The following is a 27098-nucleotide window of genomic DNA, read 5'->3' on the forward strand; positions in this document are numbered from 1 at the left end:
AGACAAAGCATATCTAGGGCTGACTGCTTGCCAGGGCATTTGGGGAACATCACCCTGCTGTGCAGAGCACTGTTTTTATGATGTGGTCAGGACTGCAGGTTTCACACCTTTGAAAGAGTCTCACATGGGGGCACTTGGTTTCTATCAAAGCCTGCTTCATACAGCGAGCTAAGTGTTATGAATACTGAGCAAGTGTAAACCCTTGTTTATCCTCACAGATCAGATGAGATCAGAAACAAAGATAAGAACATAGATGTGTTTTTTTAATTGTACACCATTACAGTAAGCACCACCCCATCAGCTCAATAGTATGAACATAAACCACTCCTTTACTTCTTTAATACTTCCTCTTTTGAAAATGTTTCTAAACCATAATATATATTAAAATTGAGAAATACAATTACTACCAACATTTAATTGATTCTTGATTACAATCAAATATATTTCTGAAACAATCAAGCATCCTACAATTAAAAATAATTGATTCATTAGCATCCCCCTACTAGACAATTACACAAATGCATTATTTATGTAATTAGATACATTTACAGTTCATTATTCCATTTTTTATTCTATTGTTGTAAAGCTACAGGAGTAGCACCTTACTTTTTAATCTTCCTTTGCCTTCTATTGACATAGAGATTGCATTTATTTACCCAATTTCAAATTATTAATCAAACCCTGAAAGAGACTCAATCCCTACAAAAACAGTAATTAAAACTAATTTATTATGGGTAAAAAGGGCAACAGAGTATTTTCAAGGGGAAATCTGCTTATGGAGTTGAAAAAGGCAGCTGCAAGCAACAGATTTTTGGAGGTTTCAAAAATATAAATTAAGATATCTACATGCCAGGCTTTTGCTTGAATGAGAATTTAAGGGTGAGCATGAAAAAGAAACTTGTCAGAAATACTGTGATCAGAGCTGCTTCCAAGCTCAAAAAAAACTAATGGCCATCTACTTACTCTATTGTGGCATCAAAACCTGTTCAGAAACCCTGACAGTCATGAAAACAGGTTAAGGATCTGATTTTTAGATGCTCTAGTCCTCCACATATTTTACTAACTTGACTTAACGGCTGTCAATGCCCAAACTTGCTAAGAAAATGTAAAAAAAAAAAAAATCCACAAACCAAATGCCACCGAAAAAAAATCTCCCTTCCCCCCAAAAAAACCCCAACAAAGCAAACTCAGACCACCCTGTTTGAGGTGAATTAAGTTGAAGTGCCCTATGTTGATCTTACTCATTCTTAATACAACAAAGGAAGGCAACATATGCTCTCAATTCCTTTTAAGATGCATAATGATATCCCTGAGTGCTAGATTACTAAACTACATACGAATGTACCTTTACTATGAAACTCAAGTTGGTGTTTCAACTGCTTGCAGAGACTAGGGCTGAGCAGACTGCCTCACACTCTTCTGAAATGAGCAGCCCACCACTGAACCAAGAATATCCTACAGTGAACCTGTATGGAGAATTTTTTTCCCTGTTGACACTGGCACTGTTCTGAAAGCTACATATTTGATTTACCTGCAACCAGGGTGTCCACCTTGGGCTTTGGTCAGCTTCTTTTCCATCTTCTCCATAATATTAAAACAATGTTTTTTATTATTTGAGAACAGCCACATTTGATCAGAGCAAAGAGGAAGGACAGATGTATGAGAACTGGAAGGGGCACCTCTGGTCTGAGAAACTGGAGAGAAGAGAGGCATGCTGAAAGCTCACTGAGCAAGGCCTCATGGCCTGCCTGCTAATTGATGTCAGTACTGCAATAATTTAGGAGAGGAAAAAAGTGAAAACGGAGAAATGCAAAGATATTTTGCCATCATAGGCACGCTACCACCATCCAATGGCCTCATCAGACTTCGGAAAACAAGTTGCTGCTTTTACCTTTCCTAAAGAAAGCTCCCAGGGTTAACACAGAAAAAGTTACAACAATTTATTTCTTATAGAGTTCCCAGGCAAGACCCAGGCAAGTTCTCCAGTCTTCCATGGTCCTGATGCATTTCTCAAAGGAGTTCACTAAGCTTCCACTCTCTTTGCTGAACAAGTGAGGACAGAGCAGGAGGATAAGACATTCAGTAATAGTCCATGCTTGCCCTCTTAAAAAAATAAATAAATACTGGAAATGGCAGAGAGTGTCAAGAAATAAGTGGTCGTTGCTCCATCCACAGATACAGTTCAAGATGCAGCTCTTGTGGTTCCTCAGATGCCATCACATATGCTTCTTCCCAACTTTTAAGATGCTTTGATGATGGTAAACCTTCGTTCATTCCTGCAAGCCTGGGTGAATGGTGTAGACCTTGGGTGTCCCGTGTGTTTCTTGTTTGGTGACAGAGCCAGCCAGTCACAGTCAGATGCAGACACTTGGAGAAAAAAAGTAGCAGGAACTCAAGGTGGAGAGGTGAAAACTACAATGATAATTGATCTCATTGTTCTCCAGCAGCCCTGGTGCTGAACAGTATGCCCCTACTCAACTTGACAGCCAAGCATGAGAAGTATCACACCAAAGAGAATCCCACTGGCTGTATTTTTGATAACAATAAAGGATTATTCAGGTCCCATGAAATTGATAAGCTACTTGAAAGCAATCAAGGACTGGTCAGCCACACACAGCAGAATCTGTCCATATATTGCATCCACATGAGGCACCACAGCTCCAAAATAGTGGAGGTCAGGAAGACAATCAAGAAAACACTCAGACAAAACAGATTTCTTGGGAATCAGCTGACTGCATTATAAAGCAATCACTGCCCAACTAAACAAATTAAACAGAAATATTTTAAATTATCATGCATCAGCCCTGAGTCTTCTGGATTGGATTGAACAGAAATTAACGTAAGTTATATTTGGTTTATGTTTATATGTGTCCAGCCTTTTTGATTGATTTGTCTCCTCACTCTTCACAAGTTATAAGCTTATCTTTTCTAATGCTTATTTCTCTATGTTTATTAAAGACTAGAAAGCAAAGGAAGAAGAATATTTATCTCACTACAACTCTTCTTTAAATCTGGTGTTTAGACTAAGGAAGACCTGCTGAGGTTCAGCGTTACGCAGTTTCTAAGAAACTAAAACATGTTGCTCTACCTCACAGTCCAATGCTGCTACTCATTTTGTCTGGACATCACTTACAAAACACTTCAAACTTCATCTGCAAAGAAGCACAGCTGCTTTCAAAGTCATTACATCTTGAAAAATCAGAGGAAAGTTATTCCGAGTGTGTTTATTTAATTCAAAACATTAACATGCTGACAGCTGTTGAGCTGCTTCATTTAGCTGTCACAACAGACCATAAAGCACCATAGCAAAATGGACACTTCTGTGTATGACATCTGCCACTCCTCTATTAACTGCTGCTTCACCACAAACATTCTACCAAATAATTAATTTGGCTAAGGGTATGCAACAGAGTAATTTTTAATGCATTAAAACATCCGGGTTTTTGCATTGCAAGGTTCTGCCTAATGTAACAAAGTCCAAATAGAAGATTTTAAACTGCCATTTTTGGCTATGACACAGGAAGGATTCCCACAGAGAGGTAACATGCCTCATCTACTCAGGAAAGTATACTTTCTGTAACATAAGTTGAAAAGCCTTTCTAAAAATATTAACAATGTAAGCTTTAATAGAAATAAAAATTCTTAGGAAAGCTTCATCTCTACAGGGCTGTTCCTGAATCCAAAGCATCTGCACCTCAGTGGGAAACATAGGTTATATGAAAGCAATTTATAATGTGCTGCTGCAGTGGAGCAGAATAGGATAGCCTTAATATCAAGGGGGGAAAAAAAAAAAAAAGTCACTGCAGATATCTTTGTAAAATTCATTCCTGAGAAACCGAGTACTTGGCACTCTCACAAGTGTCTGTAAGAATGACCGAGAAAGAGCAGTTCTCAAACACAGGCTGAAAATCAGGAATTCTACTATAAAAAAACAACAAAAAACCCTGAAGTCTGGGTTTGGAATTGACTAAAGCTTAAATGACAAAATGTCCTTGAAACAAACTTGCTGAAATCACAAGCTAGATCACAGAATGCCACCCAGATATTCACAGTAGTACCCGCAAACCATAAAGCTGCATGGCAAGAAACAACTTTTTCACCTGTAGATGAAACATAACTGACCCCAAAATGTGCATTTTCTTAGCTTTGTAGGAAGTATGTTTGTTTCCCCAGATTTAGCTGAGCATCTGAAACTACAGTCTTGCCTTCTGAAGACTAAGATGAAACAGGGTGAAGGAATATGTTGAAAATCTAAGTTCTCTCTTATTGACATCTATCTTGTCCCATGGACATACTCATAGTATTGCTTTTGGCTTTTTCCAAATGCCTGCCATTAGTCTCTAAGATAAACACCTTGCCTGGAAACAGAAACTAAACAGAGAAAACCTACAGCTTCGCTCTGTACCATTATACGTTTTACAGCAATGTTTAAATACAAAATGAAATGAAAAATGTTATGAAAAGCATTTTTTCCTAAGAAAGCAGAACATGCTTGACTTGCCATGCCTATGGAGGGCATCCCTCAGTGCTACATGATACCCCAAAGGTGCACCTAATTTGACTACTGGAATTGTATCCTTCGGGAGTTTACAACCAGCTCAGAGGGTAATTCCAAAATGGGAACTCAACAAAAGCTGATTTCCAGGTTTCAAAGGAAAAAAGGTAAGAAAAAATGAAGACTGGGATTACTGGCCCACCCATGAGAACTTTTGGTACTGGACCTCGGCAATCTCATCTAACTTTGAAGTCAGTCCTGCCCTGGGCAGGAGGTTAGGCTAGATGACCTCTAGAGCTCCCTTCTGGGGAGCATATCACAATAGGTACCAAAAATAAAGGTCTTCAACAGGGAAGTAATTCTAGTTACAGTACTACCCAAGTCCTATCAAAGTGCTGCTTATAAAGCTAGTCACATATACTTTTGAATCATTTAAGAGAATTATGCAAAGCAGTACTGGGACTGAGGCACTCCTGCATTACTATAGTCTTGCTACACTGGTTACTGCCACTCCGGGACAGACACAGTTCCAATTTAAAGGGAGGGTGCCAGGCTGTTTGATGCTAATTGGACAGCTTAGCCTTCTTAGTCCTTTCCCTTCTCCATAAATCCATGCCTGTTTTCATCAACAAAGCCACTACTTCACTTGCATTGATGAAAACTGTTCAGCAGTCATCACGGAAGAAATTCTAGGTTTATACTGGCACACATTAGAATAGAATCTGCTCCAATGTTTTTCAGAGAAGATCAACAGAGCTGAAGCTCTGCATTCATACATTTTCAAGGCTCCTGCTAGAGTGGGGGTTTTCAACAGCTGCACTGTGCTGCAAGTTGGCATAAATTCTTGTTACACTGCCACAGGCTAAATTCAAAATCCTAGTTTAACACTGGTGGCAAACTACAATTAGTGCTGTTCCTACACTAAAGAAAATAATCCATGAAATCCATCATTTTCACAGCCACACAATTTACTATGAAAATGTTCAGCTTTGCCAACTTCTGTTCACTCCTGCTGATTTCTTACTCTGGACTTCATATGAACATACCCCAAAAATACCCAGAAAATAAAATTTGTGTAAAATTTTAGATCGGGACAAAACTTGTGTAATTTTCAACTTCTCTACACATTTTTGGAAATATTAACCAAAATACAGACTGTCACTCCAGATGACAACCAGTATTCATCTAATTAAATACTGTCTTGCACATCCACTGGTATCAGACATTCAGAGAAGGACACAATAAAACCATACCTTGTAGAGATATTTTATCTTAAGCCAAATTAACAGTTGTTTATGTCCTGACACAAGAAAAGGAATTTATCCAGTGAGAATTTTCCCATTATTCCTACAGCAATGTAATATGCTTCTGACCCCTGCTTCAGTATCTTCCTGCAATAAGTAACACCACTAATATAAACTATATACTTTAAAAATACATCATGGTAATAGATTATTTATTTATTTTCCCAAATTTGCTTCAGATTATATCTTGAGTACTTTCTAAATCCTTGGTAATTTACCAAACAATCTTGCACTTCACAACAGTGAATACAAACTGTTTTCAACACATAAAGAGTCTGCACAGTAAATGCCTTTTACATGTTGCTTGAGTGTCTTGTAATAGTAATGGAGGTAACATTTCTTATAATATAACCCAGTTCTAAGTCTAAATATGTTCTTCTATGCCTGGCAGTTTCCTTCCAAGATCACAAAGGAACATTCAGAAGACATTAGTCTATTTACACATCATTCTAAACTGAACTTTTCTATGTCCTTCTTCACTGATAAGAGTCAGATCTTTTCTTTTATTGCAGATTTTCTTCTTGAAAATACAAGCAGGTAGGGCTCAGTACAGAAGGGCTGTTTGTTCGTAGGTGGAGAAGATGGGAAATTTACTAGTTGGCAACTAACACTAGCTTATTACTACTTTTCATAGCCTGATACGTTTGTGCAATAAATAGAAAAAAAAAACCTGAGGGGATATAAAGAGCAATTGATAAAGGTTAAAATACACAGACCAAAGAAGATTAGCAGTTCCACCATAACCGTCTACATGTTCTGTGTCTGCTTGCAGCTGTAAGCCATGCTCTGAGTACCTTGAACTGCACCTGACAGAAGAGACACTTTCATTTGTGCTCCAGTGAAGGCTCGAAAGGAGATGTCTGATTCAATGACACCTGCTGATATAAAATTTCAGGAAGCAAGAAGGAAAGCTAAAGGATACAGTCAGAGATACATCTGAGATCACAAGGATGTCAAAGGATACAAAGGCCGATATAATAAACAATGCAGACAATTATAAAGAATTCAAGCCAGTAGCAAAAGAATAACCTGGCAATTGCACAGGGAAGAAGCTGGTTGCTAGTATCATCTGAAAGCTAGACAATGTCAGAAGCCGTGAGATTAAGAGCAAGGGATTACTCTAGTACTCCATCCTGAAGAAAGTTGGGACTGAACCCTGAGGAAATTTCTGATCTTTCATTCTTGAAACCAAGCAGTGTAGGGAAAAAATAAAAAAAAATAGAGCTGGCAGCATGGGAAAGAATAAATTCTGCAGACAACAGATTCTGCCCATCTCCAAGTAAAAGGACAGAAGTGTTGTCAGAGACTAGCCTTGCTAAATCATTACTTTCTCATTGACCTCAAACACACAAAAGAATCTTACCAACTAGGTCAGATCACCTAAGAAAAGTATAGAAAAATGGCACAAGCAGTTGGAGCACAAGAAAAAAGGTCAAGACACAAAACATGACCATAAGAAACAAAGGAACCCTGTGATCACAGCTGAGTGGAGACCAGGTCAGGCACAGTTCTGAAGTGGATCTGACCATAACCTGCCCTTCAAGACCAAAACACCAAAGTACTTGCAATCTCCAAACATGAATTAGAACAACATAATTTTTGAAGTAGCAAAAAGTCTCAGACTGGTCAAATAAAACAGATGTAAAAAGCTTTGAAAATGAAGCTACTTTCTCCTTACCATGTCCTTACAGATGAAGTTTTTCCTCTTGTTTTGTTCCAATCCAGCAGCCACTATGCCCTTTCTAGGTGTATAAATAGTCCAGCCTTCTCCTGGCTGTTACCTAGCTGTCTTAGAAGTCTCTCATCCTCTTAATTTAAAACCTAGCTGCCACAGCCTATACCTTCCACAAATGTCCCTCCCAAGCATGTTCCTGGGAAATGAGCAATCTCCCTCTCCAGAGAGTTCCATATGATTCCAAATACAAGCAGCCATAAGACGGGAACCATATGAGCTACTAAACACAACATAAAGTATCTCTGCAGCAAGCTGTGAACAAATAAACAAAGCAGATATCAGCCTTCACAACTAGAAAGACTACATTAGCCAGCTATTCAGAGAGGATGCAGAGAGGATGCAGAGAAAGCCAGAGGGTTTAATGACTTTTTGTGTTAATCTTTACAAAATAAATCTATTGGTGTCAAGCAGAATTAGTAGCAACAAAAGTCAGAGCTCAACTGAGAACAGAGGTTATTAGATTAATTAGAGTTTTCAAATTTAGTTGGCCAATAAACAACAGCTAAGATATATAAATAAAACAGTTGAACAGATGTGAGAACTGACAGCAGCTCTATGATGTTTCATGGAAGATGGGTGAAAGGGCAAGTTTATTGCTTGTGCTTAGAATGGGAAGAAAGAGGAGCTGGGAAACCACAGACAACACAAGCTGAACTTCAGATTTGAGAATGCTTCTGGATAAAGCAAACCATTGTGTGCAGCTATATGATAACACAAGCATAAGTAGCAATCAGTATAGATTTGGTAAGAACTAAGTGATGGAACAATCCAATTTCTTCCTGTGCGTGGCTAATAGGCCTTTTTAGCAGAGGAGGAGTAATTGTCATACATCTTGACTTCATTAATCGTGTTGAAATTTGAAAATAGAAATTAAATAACTGTACCCATGGAGGACCAATGTTTCACTGTCAAATACAAAGATGTATTGAGTGGTGCTTCAAAGGGTCTGTCCGGGGTCCAATCCTTTTCAGTGTGTCTCTTAACCTAGATGATAGATAGAAATAAATATTCCTGACAGTAAGAGGCATTGCAATTATACTGAAAGACTGGAGAAAGATTCCAACAGGTTTTAAGAAGCCAGAGAGACAGTGATTACTCTGCCAAAAATTTAAGAAATGGAAGAGCTAGTTAGCAACAGTTCTGTTGAAAAAAAACCTGTTGAAAAAAAACCAAACACACACAAAAAACCCCCAAACAAACAAACAAACCCCACAAACACAAAAAAACCACCACACCTGCAGGGGGTTTCCAGTCTATGAAATCACAAGCATGACAGTGCACAATGGTGCCAGATATTCAAGGAAGCTGTGAACTAACAGGAAACATTTTAAAAAAAGGAAGAAGTAGCAGAGCTGGAAAATTTAAGCCACAAAATAAGAAATAAAGGAAGAAAATAATCTGTTCTCCATACTAGTGATGGACAGAACAATAATAGCTGTAAATGCCAACCAGAAAGATCCAAAATAGACTTTATCAAAACCACTCCATTGAGAATAGTAATGAAGCACTGGAATAGATTACCAAGGGAAGCTGAGAGTTTTCCATCCCTGATCATCTGCAAAATAGAAATGACACATTGATCCTACTCTGGGCACAAGGGTGGCTTCTCCAAGTCTATTCCAAGACAACAAATTACTTTCTCCTTTCTTAAGGGTATCCTGTCACACACATACATTTCCTCTGCATAAAGTTGTACAATGGACACTGATTCAAGATTTTTCATTCTAAAACAGCGGGTTTATGGTTGTGGTAGTCCCACATGCTGCTAAAGACTGTTTGCATCTTTAAAAGCAAAAGCAGGAAAAAAAAAACCACAGAAAAAAAACAACAAAGAAGAGAGATACTTTCAGTTTTGCTCTTTTAGCAGATTGAAACTTATGCCACATCCATTTTTACCTTTATGTGTTTTCTAGTAGGGGTTCACTTCTAACTGCTAAGTGTGAATCTCCAATATGATTCAGAGTTTCCAACCTTAAAATGGGTCTCATTAATAGACTTTACCCCAGAATTTCCCCTGATGATGGCCTGTTGCTATGAAAGTCAACCTTCATTGCAAAACTGGATGGGAGAAGTACTATAGCATTAATCACACCATTAATACAGCCCTAATAAGCTGAGGTTCATAACCTCTGGATGCTACTGAATTGGAGTCAGATAAACCTGCTCTGCCCAATGTTTTAATCAACTGCAATGTTTGCTGAAGGCCATGGTAGCATAGCTTATGAATATATAGATGCTTTATTCACTTTAAAAGTAAAAGCATGAGCTAAGAACGGAACACTCAACAGAGAAACTGTCAACATCTATCCTTGGAACATATAAAAGCCAAAGAAGTTTGTAGACAAAGATCAGATATTCCAGCAAAGCTTTCTTATTTCATTAAAATTGTCCTGAAATAATTTCCAAGTGTCAGGGAGATTCAATATGATTCCTTGTTAAGCCTCAAGAATTCTATCCCCAAAAAAATTGTGGTAGATGTCCAATTAAATATATTTAGTTCAGATTTTGCACACCATTCTGCATCGTGGCATCCATGCTGAGTACATCACAAGCAAGCAATACCATGGCACCTCAAAATAATGTGGGATAAGAATAGGAAAGAAGGAAAAATGAGTTATAGAGAAGACATGACAGGTGGAATCTAACCTCCAGGCAGAGATTCCCAGAATAATTACACTCAATTATTCAGCCATCACCAAAAGTGCCTGCCGAAGGGTATGAGAGTCCTAAGGTAAACAAATTGCTACTCAACATTTTCCTGCATGGCCAGGAGGTCAAGGGAGGTTTCACCTTCATAACATTTCCAGCATGAGCAGCAGGTCCAGGGAGATGATTCTTTCCCTCTACTCTGCTCCCTTGTGAGATCCCACCTGGAGAACTATGGCCAGCGCTGGAGCCCTCAACACAAGGACACTGACTCGCTGGACTGAGTACAGAGGAGGGCCACAAAGATGATGAGAGGGCTGGAGGACCTATCCTATGAAAACAGGCTGAGACAGCTGACATTGTTCAGCCTGGAAAAGAGAAGGCTCCGGGGAGATTTTATAGCAGCCTTCAAGTACCTGAAGAAGGACTACACGAAAGCTGTGAACGGACTTTTTACAACGGCATGTATTGATAGGGGTAATGGATTTAAACTGGAAGAGAGCGGATATTAGGAAGAAATTCTTCACTACGAGGTGGTGAGGCACTGGCACAAGTTGCCCAGGGAAGTTGTGGCTGCCCCATCCCCAGAAGTGTTCAAGACCAAGTTGGACAGGACTTTGAGCAACCTGGTTTAGTGGGAGGTGTCCCTGCTGATGCAGGGGGGTTGGAATTAGATGATCCTTAAGGTCCCTTCCAACCCAAACTGCTCTATGATTATGTATCAGACTAGAACATGCTCCATCACAACTGTACAGATATTCTCATACTAGTTTTTCCTCTCACCACTGGTCTGAGTAGCAAGCAGCCTTCTGAAAACCACCATTAGGCACCAAGTTCTTTGCTTTGTGTTTTGCTGATGACCACTGAATTCTCTCTAGTTATTCTCTACTATGGTTTAAAAGAGAAGACACTGGGCTTTTGTATGTCATCAAAGTCAGAATTTAAAATTTTCTTATTCAACTTACCTAAATAGAGAAGTGGCTTGGTCCAAAACACCTTTTCATTCAGTCATCTTCAGTGAATAATATGCGCTATCAACAATCCTGAAAACTTTTAAGAAACAGTTTCATTCCAGCAAATAACTACAGAAACACCCCAAAAAATCCCCCCAAAAATCCAAAAGGATGAGGATGTTTTCATACTGCAAGGTTTCTTTTTCAATTAGCCTTAGACTCACAAAGTAATCTGGAAATCAGCCTTTGATAGAGATGTGTTCGGAAACTTATAACAAAACAAAAATATACACTAGAAAGAGTCCAGTTCTTTCCCATGACTATATAAATCTGGCACATTTGAAAATCTTCCTCCTATTCAAATCTATTTTTTGACTGAAATGTTAATTGAAATTCCCAACACTGAAATCCATTGTTTTCTCAGCTTCCCTCTGAAGTATCTTTAAGTTCAGTTGATTTACTGGACTCTGATCATACAACAGAGGTAACCTCAGTTCCTCAGCCATCCTACACCCAATTACGAACAGGCACAGAGGGAAAAATGTTATATATTCACACCGAGATAACAAGAAAGGAGACAGCTTGCAGATCTCCCCACATTTACTCCTCCTAATATCGCTGGCTGCATTTAGGGTCAGGAGGAGGAAGCAAACTAAAGATGTCAAGTGATATCACTCTCACTCGCAAGCATCTGATAAGAATTTTGCTGGGCTGAATATGCTCTCTCCAGGTCTCACAGCAATATTAAACAGATCAGACAGCACAAGCAGTCTCACCATTCAACTTATTTCATATTCAGTGTGTACTCTCCTAATTGTTTCCAATTACTGTGCTTTTTTTCTGGAAATAGGTAGTGGCTGTCTGTGCTTGGAAGTTATTAACACTGCTGCCTGAGTCACTGGAAAGATAGCAGCTACATTTCTTTGCATGTATCTCTGGATGCAAGGCCTGATTGCATTGAAAATGTGCTCCACTCTCCTGAAACTCAGTTTCACTCTCCTCAATTAAAAGATCTGGCTCATTTTTTTTTCCAAACAATGAAGAATCACTCTTTCTTATTTTCCAATAGCATCATGGAACTTTTCTTAAAAGAAGTTGGTGGATGTTTTGACTTTGCTAATCAGGCCTTTTATATCTAGCTGGTTGTTTTTATGACAGTAGCATCTAAGTGTATTTATCAGATGTTAGCTACTTACAAATTCATCATTCTCCTCATCTGTTAAGACAAATCTATGAAATAAGCAAAGTAACTGAAACCAACCTAATAACAAAAGAATACTGTCTCAGTCTTCAAACTACTGTCTCACTCAGCATTACTAAATAACATTTAGAGATGTGATTAGGATATGTAATACTATGTTTATATTGTTTGTATCATATTTATATGGTATTGTAACTTCTATCCCTTAGTTGGATGTATTTGAATGAACTTTTGAGTCTACTGTGCTGCTTAGCAGTTGTCACTGTTTGACTCAGGTTCGAAAACAATGCTCTCGATCCCCTCCCTCTCCCACTTAGGTAGGGAAGGAGAGAGAGAAAAAGAGAGAGACTTGGCTGGATTGAAAACTAAACTACACAGCTTTAATTAAACACTAATGATATAAGAAAATATATACAATTATATACAAATGTGTTCAGATACGTGCAAAAGCCTCTTGCCTCCCCCCAACCCCAGCAACTCCCACAGCATCTCCTGAGCTGGGAAGAGTCCTGAAAAATCCCAAAGCTGCTGGAGAGAGCACAGAGTGATGAGGGTCAGGAGAGCTCGAGCCTGGGGGTCGACGGTGATGGATGGACGGAGTCCTCCCCGAATGCCAGCCATGGATGGAGGAGAAGGGAAAGAAGAAGCAGGAAGGAAGTTGTCTTCTGTGATCTCTGACCTTCCTCTGAGCTTATGTAGATACACGGAATGGAATATCTCTGGCCAATTTTGCTGTCTGTCTAACTCAGCCTCCTATGGGGGGGAGGGGGGGGTCATAGATCTCCTCATAGTGTCTGAGCCACGACAGTAAAGATGTGACCTTGAAGACCCAGCAGTTAGAAAAACATTCCACTCTTACCAATCTTAGTTGGAAGGCTCTGTGACTAGTTAAAAGAAAGCTTACTGAAGGAAAAAAAAAATATTTAAAAAAATCAGTAATAGGAAAATTGGCTTCATCCTGGCTTAAACCAGGACATTAGTGCAGGTTTGTTTATTCCATTCAGAAGATAATCTGACTGAGGCCTTAGAATGGTTATTAGAGAGACATGTTTCTAAAAAGTCTCCCTCTTTATTTTGTTCATTTTCTCTTGTATAAAATTAGTCATATACTAGCCAAGGTCTGCTTGAGACTTCTCAAGAAACTTTTAATTTCCATGTATGGCTTCAATTCACTTATTGTCCTTATAAGCCAAACAAATCTAGTAAGCAAAAAAAGCCTGTGCAATTTTGACAACAGGTAGCAGGTTTACTTTTTTTCTACACATAAATTCTCATAATATGTTACCTCCTTGAAAGAACTGTACTCTTGCTGACAATGAGCATTTTCTCACTGGCAAATTTTTATACATTTGCAAAAACAGAGACCACCAATAACAGACAAACCTTCAGGAGAGAAAAAATTACTTTACAAAGTACAGTAAGAACCACTATGATGAAAAGTATCTGAAGATAACTAATAACTTAAATACCCATGTAATTTTGTGCATAAGTATGTTTATGAAAACTTTTCCTCTAAAGTAAAAAGAGGAATCTACCAAATTCCTTTCTGACAGATTTCCAAAGGCTAAGGTAACACATCACAGTTAATTTATGTAGGAAAAAAAAAGGGTAATTTGAGAGATTTTAAACCGCTGACCACCTTCAAAGAAGGAGACCGCTACTTCAGGTATACTGTGATAATACTGTTTTTTTTGTGAGTAACACAGATTTCTGTAACACATCAGCTCAGAATTACTTATGTACAAGTAACTAAAATCCTTTTTTTCCAAGAAAGGGAATTACATTCAGATCATTTTCTTATAACTAGTCAGGCAACTGAATCTAACTTTTCATTAATTATACTCACTGCTAATACAAAACACTGAGCTGTGCTATTTTGTTCCACTTACTCTGATTAGCACACTTTAAGAAATAAAAAGTTCTCTTTTTCAGTGTCTTCTGATGAGCCATAAAAATTGCCACTTGTAAGCCACAAGACCTTTAGCTTGTCCTACACTGTCAGACATGCCAGGCAGCTTTCACCTACATATACTGCAGCAAGGCTGAAAAACAGATTACGATGACAGAGTAGTACAAATCACCACAGAGCAGCACAGCGGTCAGGGCAGTAACAAACATGCAATTGCTTTCGCTGTAACTTTGATGGCGAAGAGAGCAGAGGTTGGAGAAGGAAAAGGGGAAACATCTCTATTATTTAGCTAGTCTCAGCTTGCTAAACAAGGAAATGTTACTTGCCTTGCTTTGCCCAGTGCAGTACCTCAATATATTATTATAGCTTCACTAAAAAAATCCCACAAAAACGAAGCCAGAGTGCCTGCTCAGACTACTAGCATCAAGGGACATAATCCCTAATTCCTACACTTTCTAATGTAAATTCAGTGTCTATTCATTTACTACTGAGAATTAAGTAGCGACAAACAAGCAACCTGAAGACTGAGTGCTGTCTAAGAGGCAGGGAGCTCTGTGCCTCTCAGCAACACAGCACATGTCAATATGCCACACGATCCACTCTTTAGTACCAAAGTTATATTTTACTGTCTCAGGTAAACAGTTGCACTTTAACAGGAGCTAGCACCTCACACAGAGAAAAGAAGCAGCTGCTCAGCAGATTTCCAAGAAAACAGCAGTTCCTACCTCACATCCCTGCACCAGAGGAGCAGCCACCTCATATAGGAGTGAGATGGTACATTGCCTTTGCATGAGAAATTAACTCCTAGACATGACAGCACACTGGTTTTCCACCTCTTTGGCTCTTTTTCCACCTCTATCATGCACTAGATCTCACATGGTAGCATTCACAGTAGCAAAACCAAGATGCTGAATGGAACATGGAGTTCCTCTTCTTATTCCAGTGAGCTTGTTTAATATTATTTAAAATGCATGGCTTCCTGCTCATCTGACCTCAACTCACAATGAAAACCTCTACAATCATTCATGGGCTGCTACACCTTCTTTGGAGGACAAGGTATTCTCCACATCCTTCTCAGAATTTCTTCTTTACTCCTTACCTCCCACTTTCACTGCTTAATTGCTCATATGTCAGGCAAGATCTCAGAAAGGTTCCTCATACTACATATTAAATACTTCTAACACAGCGGTCTTTATTTACTGATACTAGCAAAGTTTTATTTCCAACACGTGGCCAAGTGCTTCTGTATTCCAAAACAGCACTTCCCATATTTAATTATGTGTCTCTCCTTCATTAACTATTAGTTTTTTTAATTGGTTAGCATGTACAACTAAAAGAAAACAACAACTGTTCTTCATTGCATGAGAATTTACCGAGCTGCACAACACACTTACTCTACAATGACTGCTCACGTAACTTTCTATTCCTGATTAATGTCAGCTGGGGCAAAAAGCTAAAGGATATGAAAACACAATGTAACTTTATTTATCCAATCAAATTAAAAAAAGTTTTTATGGGTATCCAAAGAATAAGGGCTTCTACTGATACATAAGTATTTTACCACAAAACCTGGATTCCACATCAAACCAACTGTTAAAAAAAGGTATCTTTTGTTTTTTTTAAATACAAACCCACTATTCTCAGCAAAAGTACCGCTTGCCAATTCTCCCTCGGTCCACAAGGACAGATGTTTTTGTGCATTCCAAAGAAACAGGAAAATCAATGACAGCCTGCAGAATCAGGAATCGTACAAAGAGAAATCCTAACAGAAATTAGACCCCTTGCCCTGAAAAATGCATTTGTAAGACAATGTAAGCTCTTAAATGAAGATTTTATTTTTTTAATGTTGGAAAAATATGAACAAAGATGTAAGCCAGACAGTTTCTACATACTGGCATGACAGAAATTGACCCATGTTATTTTAAACTTTTAATGTTGAGGTCCGATTTCAACTCAATTTTTAAAGTTCTATGTTTTAGGTTTTACAGAAACACTAAAATATAATAACTCTTCCTTTCATTTACTGTATTTTAATTCAGCACAGTATTTTGGAAACAAATACCAGAATGAGGATATGGATCAGAATTTTCTCACACCCTCTTTTTGCAAAGTAGAGGCAAGATTGAAATTAATCTTTAAAAGATATCAAATTTAAGCAGCCCGTTCTTCACAGAAAACTTCCCTTCCACTGTCTCATAAGCACAATCACAACCAGTGAGCAAAATTCTCCTTTAAGAATGACAGCTGTTGGCTTGGTATATCCCAGCTTGACCTAGAAGATTTGGGCTTCAGCTTGTTTGCTCTGCATTGGAGCCAAAGTTCAGGCATGCTGCTTTCTCAGAGGCTATAGCATAACTCCTGCTTAAGGCAGGACACATTAGTCTGTCTTGTACATCTGTTCCTGGCTGGTGTCCTTTTGAACCAGTTAGGGTATTTTCTGCTATAGACTTGGTTGTGCCTCCCACAGCAACACCTTCAGAGCTGGAGCAGGACCAAGTTGATACTGCAAATGCAGGTCAGCAAGTACAAGGATCAGGGTAAACCAGGAATCTGCAGAGCTCAGCAGTGCAGAAAGAACTGAATTTTGCCTCAAAAGCCTGAGGTGCTGGTTACTGATAGATCCTGCTGTGAGAAGTGAAAGAGGAGAGAATGAACAGCTAATTGAAAAGAGGACCAAAAGCACTGCTTGTCAGGCTTGTTGCTCTGCTCCCTGCTGGAGCTATGAGGGGTGCAGGTCAATGGCTCTACTTTGGGTAAGACTAGCCTCCCTCCCTCCTCTTAGTGATAATACCTTGACTCAACTCAGCTTCTGCTACCAAGAGGAGATGCAGCAAGCCTGGCTTTATGGGGCCCTAGACTACATGAAGCTGTTGGCCCCTCTAAACTGTTTTGCCATCCTCAGCAAACATCTGCTCCAGAGATCTCGTCAACACCTCATGTGCCTAGAGCCAACCCTTGGGGCAAGGCTGCAGGGGAGTGCCGGAGTTCACATTTCAGCAGCTGCCTGCTGGAAGACCAAACAAAATGATTACATCCAACAGGATTACATCCCAGAACAGTCAGCTACAGCCCCCATGAACTTTAAAGCTGGAACTAGAAGAGAGTCTTAGGGTGAGCTAGTGCGAATCCTTCACCCCAGATAGGGTATAATTATATCATTCTGCTCAACAATGTGACATAGAGGGGGCAATAAAATATCCATTTCCCATGAGGTTGGTATGACATGGCTACTATGGATGGTGAGGCTACTTAATTTATGTTTCAGAACTCATCTGAATTCATTAAGCATTTCCTACTACATTCGGCCTTGCTGTAGGTAGCTGCTTATAAAGGTGATAAGAAATAAACACTTCAGGCATGGGCAATTTGTTCCTTCCTTCAACCTATCTTTTGTGAAATTGTGTGCTATAAACCAGCAACTTCAGTATCTACAGAAAGCATGAAAACCAATGACTTCAAACTGTTGCACAGTGGTAGAGTTGCAAATATGCTAGAGGAAGAATGAAAACAAACAAACAAAAAGAAAACACTTAAGGCACTGAAGGTGTGCCAAACAGTGAAGGTTAGTGTTTTACATTGTTTATATAATTTTGAAGAATGCTTTCAAGAAAGCCACTTACCACTTTCTGTGCTTATTGCATTTGAAAAACAGTTAACCATAGGGTGGGATTTTTAAAGAAGACAACAAGGCAAACATTTCCTGAATTATTACAAAGTAAGAAGGTAAATATGTGAAGATTTTACTGGGACAAAATAGAATCCCTCAACTAGGAGCGCATTGTTTGCTGTCCTTTAAAAACAGGGTAACCCAGTGTGCAGTTCATTAGTATTCTAATTGCCAAGTAGTGCTCAGTGGTTGTCTCAGGCTGTCTGATTAAAAATTAAACAAAATTAATTTTTTTCCCTTGCCAGATGCACTGAAGTCTTTTTTTTTTTTTTTAATTAAAACTCCCTTCTCAACACTTAAGATCACATGCTATCATGGTGAAGCAGTAACTGACCACACTTTGCAGGAATAGATCATGAAAGACTATTTAATTCTGAATTACAGTGCAGAGGTTTTATTCTTATAATGCCTTGCTGTTCTGTTCATTTGAGCTGATCTTTATGTTCTCCAAGGGTGAAAGAAAAACTGATGGGACTGTGATCACAGAGCATGTCAAACAGCTCCACAACCTACAACCAGCTATGAAGCACACAAGACAGCTTGTTTCCATCTCTAAACTGACACTGTATTTGGGTAAGGACATGATCTTGGCTGCTGAACTAATTCAGATGAAGTAACACCTGGGTACTAACCATCTCACTACTCTCTTTTACATTTACCTAATATAAAACTGGACCAACAGGTATTTCCCTGATAATCATGATGGTATTAATTTCAACATCTAAATTGAAGTAAATATAAAAATAAGTATCAACAGAATGTAATGATTCTGTAATGCTTAAAAGTATGACTTAAAAACTGAGTTTCCAGACAGAATCTCAAGACTTGAGTACATTTTCAGGCACATCCACAGACACCACGAGTAAATCACTTAAACCACCTTATGCTTTTGTTTCCTGTTATTACAGCGAGGATCCTTCTTTCTCTCTGTTACAGTTTTGTATTATGCAAATAGAATTATATAATGTTATGTGTTCATACACTGTAGTTATAGAGGACTAAACAGATTCTATATTCAGAATACAAAGATTAACAGGACCCAGAGCATTCACTAGATAGGAAAAAAATATAAAATTACCACTTTAAGCTATAGACAACTAGAATAACATGCCAATCACTGTGATCAAGGACCAGAGTCATGTTAGACTCAGGCTTTATTGAAGCTTAGATCATGCCCTCTTGCTTTACTTGTGTTAAGTATGCTGTCAGTGACACTAACTATGGCATTTGTAAAACCATCGTAAAAGACAGCAGCAAAAGGAAAAGCAGTAAACATAAAAAAAGCCGTAGTGAACATGCTAAGAGTGCATTAAGAAATGTATCAAAACTTCAGAAATAATACTGAATGAACTTATGCCAATCTCCAGCAAGACATAAATACCAGTTCTCTTGTAACCAGTCTCTTCAGCTGAGAGCAAGGTACCAAGGCAAATACAGACTATGTCAATAATGTGAGAACTCTTTTGACATTTTGGAATTGTCATGCTGAAAAATCATTGGTGGCAACAAACCCGAGCTGAAGAATCACAGAATTTTTTTAATACAAATCAATTTATGCTCTCCTCCAGAAATTTTTGAGTTTTCAAGTACTGATATGATAATCAACTTTCTTGCAATACTTCCATGTGGTTTCTTCATGCTCTTAGACAGTTGCAGGTACACGGCCAGAAATACTACAGTGGGGTTCACTACCATTTTTGGGTAAAACTCAAATGAATTATTCTAACCTCATGGAAACATTGGCCTCATACACAAGATTATTAATAATTAAAAAAAAAAGTCAAAGAATAGGAAATAAAAGTAAATCCCATATTTGTCCCCTTGCAACAGGGACCATATTCTTATGAGAAGTACAAGTTATCTGCAGCGGGGGAGTGGAGCAGATGGAAGGGACAGCAAAAGAAAGAATTTAAAGAAACAGGACAACTCGTTTGAAGTAATTTCATCTATACAGATTTACATGAGATGAGGCCATGAGTCTGGGTACCATGTATTTTCTTAAAATCAAATTTATTACCCATTTAAAGTTGATCTGAAAACTGTTGGATCTTTCGTATTTTATACTTGATAGTCAGAGTCCTACCTGTTGGAACACAGAAAGTGTTCAATACTCAAAAGCTTCCACACAATCTAGGAACAAACAAGATCAGTAATATAATGTGGCAATAAAAGCTCTTCCCACTTAAGACCAGAAAATAATAACAATAATCATGGTGTTGCTTCTAAGTAAAAAAAGCTTCTACCTTCTCCTGCTTGCACCCCTAGTATGAACAATCTTGGTTGATTTGCTTTGAATCAGAGTACTGGAATCTCATGGCTTTGTATCAAAAGGAGAATTTCTATCCCCCATGTTGTAGAAGCTTTTGCTTTATACAAAAAAAGTTTTGAACCAAGTCAACAAAAAAAACCTGAATACTGGGAAAGATTGCCTTTTGGTGTGTAGGCTATTTATGAATTATTTTCTAAATTTTGTCAAGACACAATATTAAGATTTTTGTTATAAAACATGCTCTCTCTCTTGCTATTAATATTTGGTTAGGTATTCTTTTCTATTTAAACAATGTTAACGATGATTCTACCTAGTTTCATGGGTTTATTGACTCTGTAAGTGCAAGCCTCAGCTTGTACACCTTGGTAGAAGTGAGATAACTATTTTACAGATATTTTAACTCATCTAACAACTACTACAGCCATATCAAAGGTTTTGTCATCATTAATGACATTAATATCAGGCTCACCTTCCTCTAGTTGTATGTCTATGGGTGATGGTAGTTTTCATACATGCTCCAGACAGGGCTATATAGTTTCATAATCCAAATACACACATGCACTTAATAAGTCTTAGAAAAATTATTATTTAAAAAGTGGAGAAGAACATAGCTCTAAGTAAGGAAATGGTTAGTTATGGAGGTCAGATTGCACTCCTACAGAGAACCACTGCATTACATCCTATCAAAGGCATCTAACCTATTCTCTACCTCCACAACAGGCCAGTAGAAATGCTCTAGGAATATGGAAGAGCATGGCCAGTTCAGCAGTATCACCTTGGAGGCAAAAGCAGTGTGGGGATTAACTGCTATAATAGCCACCCTTGAAACTACTTGTTCATGGACATATGCCTAAGCCTTTTTTAATTCCTTTCTTCCTTGGGTTTTCACTCTATGAGTGGTGAGTTCCACTAAGAAAATGCTCTGCTATACAAAAAAGATATATATTTTTTTTAACTTCTTAACTTCTATTTTCACTGGGTGCATTGTGAGAAACAGAGGACTGCTCACTGTTCATTTTACTCCTCTGCTTTTATTTATCTTAAAATAAATCTATTTTATGAGCTGCATCTCATAGTCGCAGAGATAGTTAATACACATCTGGGGATATTGCTAAGGTTGAAAAAGTTTTCTGTATGTGTGTAGAGAGAATTAAAGTTTATCTTAGCTGTTCTTCCATTTATTCTACCTTCTCCCAAACTTTTCAGACCAAATTCTTCTCATAAATTACAATGATTTGGAAACAAGAATTTACAAACACCCCCAATCTGCAACCTAAATTACAGCTTTTACTAATTAAAAAAGCTGACTTAAATGCCCTGCCTCCTGCTGAAGTGTGGATGCCTCAGGTGAGCAGTGAGAGGAATATAAACTATGAAGAGTTTAACAGAATATCTGTGAACTTCAGAAGTGAGCCAGTGACCATGGATGCTGGCGTGTCAGGTGCTTACGAAGTAAATAACCACACATTTAAAAAGACTGCCACTTGAGATCCTTTAGAAGAGTTTCAGCAGATGAGATATCAGGCTCAAAGTCAACACAGTATTGAAAGGAAATTGAAAAGGATTTTAGTATGGAAATAATAATAGCAATTCACACAGGATATTTAGTGGTAGTTAATACTTGTACTCTCATAAAATGCCTTAGCTAAGAATAGTTGTATTAAGGTAAATGTCTTAGTGTTTAAACTTGGCTCTATGAGCTTTCATGTCTGAATGTAAAGTAGCTACTATGACCAAAATATTGCAGGTTTTAAACTAATAGCATTCTTTTCTACAATTAAATAGTCTTGACATATTATTTAAAAATTCAGCAGCTTTAAACTTCCCCAATGTCACCTAGTATGCTTAAACATTATATAATCAACAGCAAAGTTATAAAAAAACCCCAGAATCCAACCATGCCAAAGCTTAAACTTCACCCAGCTGTGACTTCATTCCCCAGGCTGTGACTTTGCAAATTCTTTTTCAGGAGGTGAACTAAAGCGAACAGTGCTGGATTTGTAGTAAAGGGCACCTCTCTAGCATTACCATTTTTCACCAGAAACACCTACAGCTTCCCATTCCACCTATAAAGGAAACTGCCTACACTGCGGAGGAAGAACCAAGAAATATTGGCCTGCCCTGATGTTAAATCATTATGGCTATGACAGGCATTCCTACAAATGATGCATGTGCAGCTGCAAATAAGGTCACCGTGTTGTTCTCCTTGGCAGTTAACACTATGTGCTGAACATCTCGACTTCCATTTTAAATTTACACTAGCTTCACTCCCTTCAAAATTAGATGAAAAATTTGCAAAGTAATTAGATTTCTGTGCCTAATTAGCAAATACTTAATTCACTACTGATATATTTCACCTTTCTGTGCACTACTTTAGCAATGACTTTCACATATTCAGAGCTTTCCATACCACTGAGCTCAAAACTAATTTACAAACTTTGGATATTATTATGTACTGTGACAGAAAATAATAGAAATCCCAAATTTAGAGGTATCTTAGATCCAGGCTTCCCTTAAAGGATCCACATTTTACATAAAATCAGAGTTGCTGGGCTCGCCACAACCAGTGTGTATGCACAAACCAGGTCAATACTGTGTGTGCAGTCCATCCTCTCTTTCTAACACACAGGCTTCATCAACAGCTTGGCACAGATAATGTTCTGGTCCTTCCTAACCATTATAATTGCCCTGAAAGCACAGAACACCTGGCAGTGCATACAAACACGTTTCTGTCATCAGTTAGAATAAATCAGCATGGCACTAATAAAAGTCAATGGCAATGAGCTTATTTAAAACAGAGACCTGGTCTTGAAGAAACTACCTCTGCCAATTACATTAATTCATTCTAGCAAAGCAGTGCTGTACCTGCTAAAAGAATTCTGTTAGTACTAGCTTAGCATTCGCTTGACTACATTTGGAAAATTAGGATTCAGTTCAGTTCCTTATTGCAGTAGTATGGCTTAGCACAGACAGGTTTCAGTAAGAACTACTGTTGAAGACAGCCTAATGAGAACATGCTGATGAAAAATATTATTTAAATAATCTCACTACAAGGCAGCATCTCTCATCATGGATGCTGGCCAAGTGCTTCCAATATTTTGTGAGTTAGTGCAGCCAGAGGCAAAAACAAAGCAAACAGTCACCAGGAGGATTTGTGGGGCTTCCCCTGGTAGCTTCCCATCCAAGTACGATGCATGCTTTGTGAGATCTGATACTACATGTGGCAGGGCTGCTGCTAAGAGGGCCACCATGGGATTATTTTAATGTTCGCTGAAATGGAAGCAATTTATTACATACCGCAGTAGCATCGCTTTCATTCAAATTATAAGAGGTTCCAAGTAGCCCTTTAAATCTGCTTTGCCTTTCCCTCTGGTACCAGCCTACCTTCAAGCTTCTTGGAAAGATGACGCTCCATGAAGCGGGCTTTGGAGGCTATCCTGAGAAGAGAGCATGCAGTAAGTACCCTGCTGACCTCCCAAAGCATGCAGGGCTAGAAACATACATCTGCATGCGTAAATTCAGTTTCCCCAATGGTCTAAGAATGGGATGCATCTGCGGAACAAGTTTTGCACTTACCTGAATATTATCATAAAACATTAACATGATTTAATTAGATTATGTAAATGCTTTACTCCAATTTGAAGCTTTGAAAATCATGTCATGCTCTAAATTATGCAAGTATTAAAAATGCTTTTCACAGCAGTAGAAGTAAAAACACAATTGAGACAGTCCTGCCACATGCCCTTCTGCTGTTCTCTACTCAAAGACCACACAGAATGCATTACTGTAATCCTGACTTTTTCTATTAACGTTTTCTGCACAGTGTAGTTATTTTGTGCCCTGATTTTATGCTAAGCCCCAAATCCAAACATAATTTGGAAAATATTGTGTGGTTTACACCCACATCTCCACTAAGCAGCGTTCTTTCACAACATCCTCCTCACCATTCTCTGACAGTGTGCACTTCATGGCAGGGAGACCTCAAAAGCAAGGAGAGTCAGTAAGATTTATCATGGAAGCATCTTCCTAACCGCTGAGCAGTGAAAGAGGGAAGTAGGTAAAACCTCAGCAAATGCTTTTTTCTTAAGTTAACTTACTTCTACTGCACTTCTAGATAGGATAGTGCTGCCACAATACTGAACAAATGTCGCTAAGAGATCCTGCACCCCACAGGACACTGCTGAAACTATACAAAACAGGCATTTATACAATCTACAGAAATAAGTTCCAGCAGATGGGGATGGTACTAAATTATCTGGAGATGAAAGGAACCATCATTACAGAGAAAAGAACCATCATGAATTAATTCCAGGAATTAACATACAGAAAAGTCACCAAACTTGGGTAGCTGAATTTTAGCAAGACATCATTATTCATAGTAACACTTATTTTCTAATACAAACTGAGTGCAGCCCTTTCTTCAGCAATACAGCTTCCTGATGTGTCTGAAAGACCTAAGTCTGATCTACCTCACCACAAAGATTGCCATAATAGTCTCTAAAGTCTGTACCACTTTAGATTAGGGTCACAAATCTTTCTATGCAATCAGAAAAGCTCATCCCTGAATCCTACTGGATCCTTCATATTCTCACACCCCCACCCCCAAACTGAGAATCATGGACAGAATTTTAATAAAAGTTTATGAAGTCCTAAAATGTTTGAGTTCCAAGGCAAGGGAACTTTGAGAATAACAGCTCAGAGAGAGACTTATTTTTTTTCCTGTGCAAGTGTAGATCTTCACCACACAGTGAAAGAACGTACCCCACAGCTCTTCAGCCATGGGTGACCAGAGAATAGTTTATATGCAGGTCAGTTTTTGTCATATGAGCATTGGTATACACATGGGGTAACATATCTCTAGTGCCAGCCTACATTCCTGGCTCACCATAGAATAAGCATGTCCATTTTTATCTTACACATATCAGGACTCCTGGGAAAGTTGCTCTCTTGGTAACCCTTTGTGATCTATGGCATGCTGCCCAGCTTTGGTTAGGGACTACTGAGAAAGCTGATGAGTTGTGAGGAAAGGCTGTATGAAAGTGCATAGGGAAAAGCCACACACGATAAGCAAAAATGCAGACAGAGGTAATACTGCTGTAGTGAGAAACATTAGCAGCTAAAGGATCCAATAGGGAAGAGACATCAAAATGCAAATGTATAAAATTCTAATTGGATAAATGGAGCTGGAAGATGGCAACTCTGCAACACTGTTCCAAGCAGCACAGAGGACAACCCTTTGACAGTCTACTTATACCTTCCTGGACATCAAAATTCACTTCAGATGTCTTACCAGGCATAGTGAATATACTAGTGCTAGACCTAGTAGCCTGTTAATTTTTTGCCTGCATCATGCTTGTGGAGTCTCTTTGCACATTTCAAAAGATACCTGAACTGACCAACACAAAGACAGACACAAGCCACTGCCTTTCCCCACATACACTCCCCTGCCTGCAGCTCTCAGATTATTATAAATATCTTGTTCATGACAACAGGAAGGTATTTGTCTGCCACACACTTGCTCCACTTCTAGGCTTTCTCATTCTCTACCAACCTCAGCCAGTCATCACCACACTGTAACCTGCTCACCTTCCTGCTTTACAGAACCCTTTACACTCAGTACTCTTTGGAGGACAATCTACCCAAAATCTCATTCTTTTTCAGCTATGTGGGAAAGTTACAGCAGACAAATAATAAGCTCATGGGGACAATTTTCTTTTTCTTTTAAGTTTCATGTAAGACTCTTCAGGGAGGCATGGACACCCCCTTAATTGTAAGGACAGGACTGATGCTGATTGCCCCTCCAGAAAAAAAAAAATAAAAAAAATCACAAAACCCAGAAGTGAAATATTGATAAAACTTGTAATCTGAAAATAAGTTGCTACAAACAAGCATAAAGAACAATGTCCTCCTAACTGAACAGTGAAGTAATTTTTCAAATACTAAACATCTCATTATCCTTCCCAGCAGACTTTATCCCACAATACATAAACCAGAACTGACTCAGCCTCTGTCATACCAGAAGAGCTTAAGGTACTTAACTCTCCAGTTCTGAGGATTCTTAAGTCAGCTTATAAGGCTGTCATACAGGCCTGGCAGCAAAATTAAATTGCTCTTATTCTAGGTTCCACAATGTCTTTCGCGTGGTAGAACCCTTGAGATTAAGCTCCCAATCCAAAATTGCACCCTCCTGTGGTTATCAGAGAAATAAATTGGGCACAGCTGACTGAAATTATTCTGACTCAATTATTTCATGAACACTTCAACTAACCACATTTATCAGCCTCCTAAACTCATAAATCATAGCAATCTCTGTTGGGAAATTTGAAATTGATGTTGCCCCGCCTGAATGAGAGAAGGCAGTAGGCATCTGACAGCCTTGAGGAGCAGCCTTGTGTGAGTTGATTGGAATTTCTAGCAGTATTAATCTTAATAACCTCAGGTAGCTTCCTCCCTGCAGCCTGTGTCTTTCTGCACAAGCAGTGAGGGAGGGAGCACTCCAACAATTACTTCCTCATTCTCTCCAGCTGACTGTTTTCTGATGAATATGAACATGTCAGTCATGCTCAGCCTTCATCTGTAGCTCTTCTCAGCCTTCAGCAATGACCAGTCCAAACCTTGTAGAATCCAAATTGTGATTTAAGCCTTGAGCTATAAGACACAGGAATAGAAACCAGAATACCTTCCAGTAAAGCAGCATGAACACTTAAAAACAAAAGGAGCTTTTCCCCGTCTTACAAGAAGTGCCTGCAACAAAAAATTGTACAACATTGATTCAAATAATTAAAACAATAGATTTAATGTATTCAAACAGCATTAACACTGAAAATAAATTATTAAAACACAGATCAGGAATATGCATCTATCTAGGCAACTGAATCCAAGTAACTGTCACTCACATCTGACAGGATGGTCAGAACAG

At 38.5% G+C, this 27098-nt stretch overlaps 1 protein-coding gene across 1 annotated transcript in view; it reads right to left on the minus strand.

The window, feature by feature from the left end:
* Positions 1-242: 242 nt before the first annotated feature.
* Positions 243-27098, minus strand: part of EIPR1 (EARP complex and GARP complex interacting protein 1) — a 106780-nt gene continuing 79924 nt past the window's right edge. Inside the window, exon 9 of the mRNA XM_051613957.1 lies at positions 243-2367. Coding sequence (XP_051469917.1) covers positions 2355-2367 — 13 coding nt within the window. The 3' untranslated portion in view covers positions 243-2354. The remainder of the gene's footprint in view (positions 2368-27098) is intronic.

The sequence above is a fragment of the Apus apus genome, chromosome 3, assembly GCF_020740795.1.
Source record: "Apus apus isolate bApuApu2 chromosome 3, bApuApu2.pri.cur, whole genome shotgun sequence".
Lineage (NCBI taxonomy): Eukaryota > Metazoa > Chordata > Aves > Apodiformes > Apodidae > Apus > Apus apus.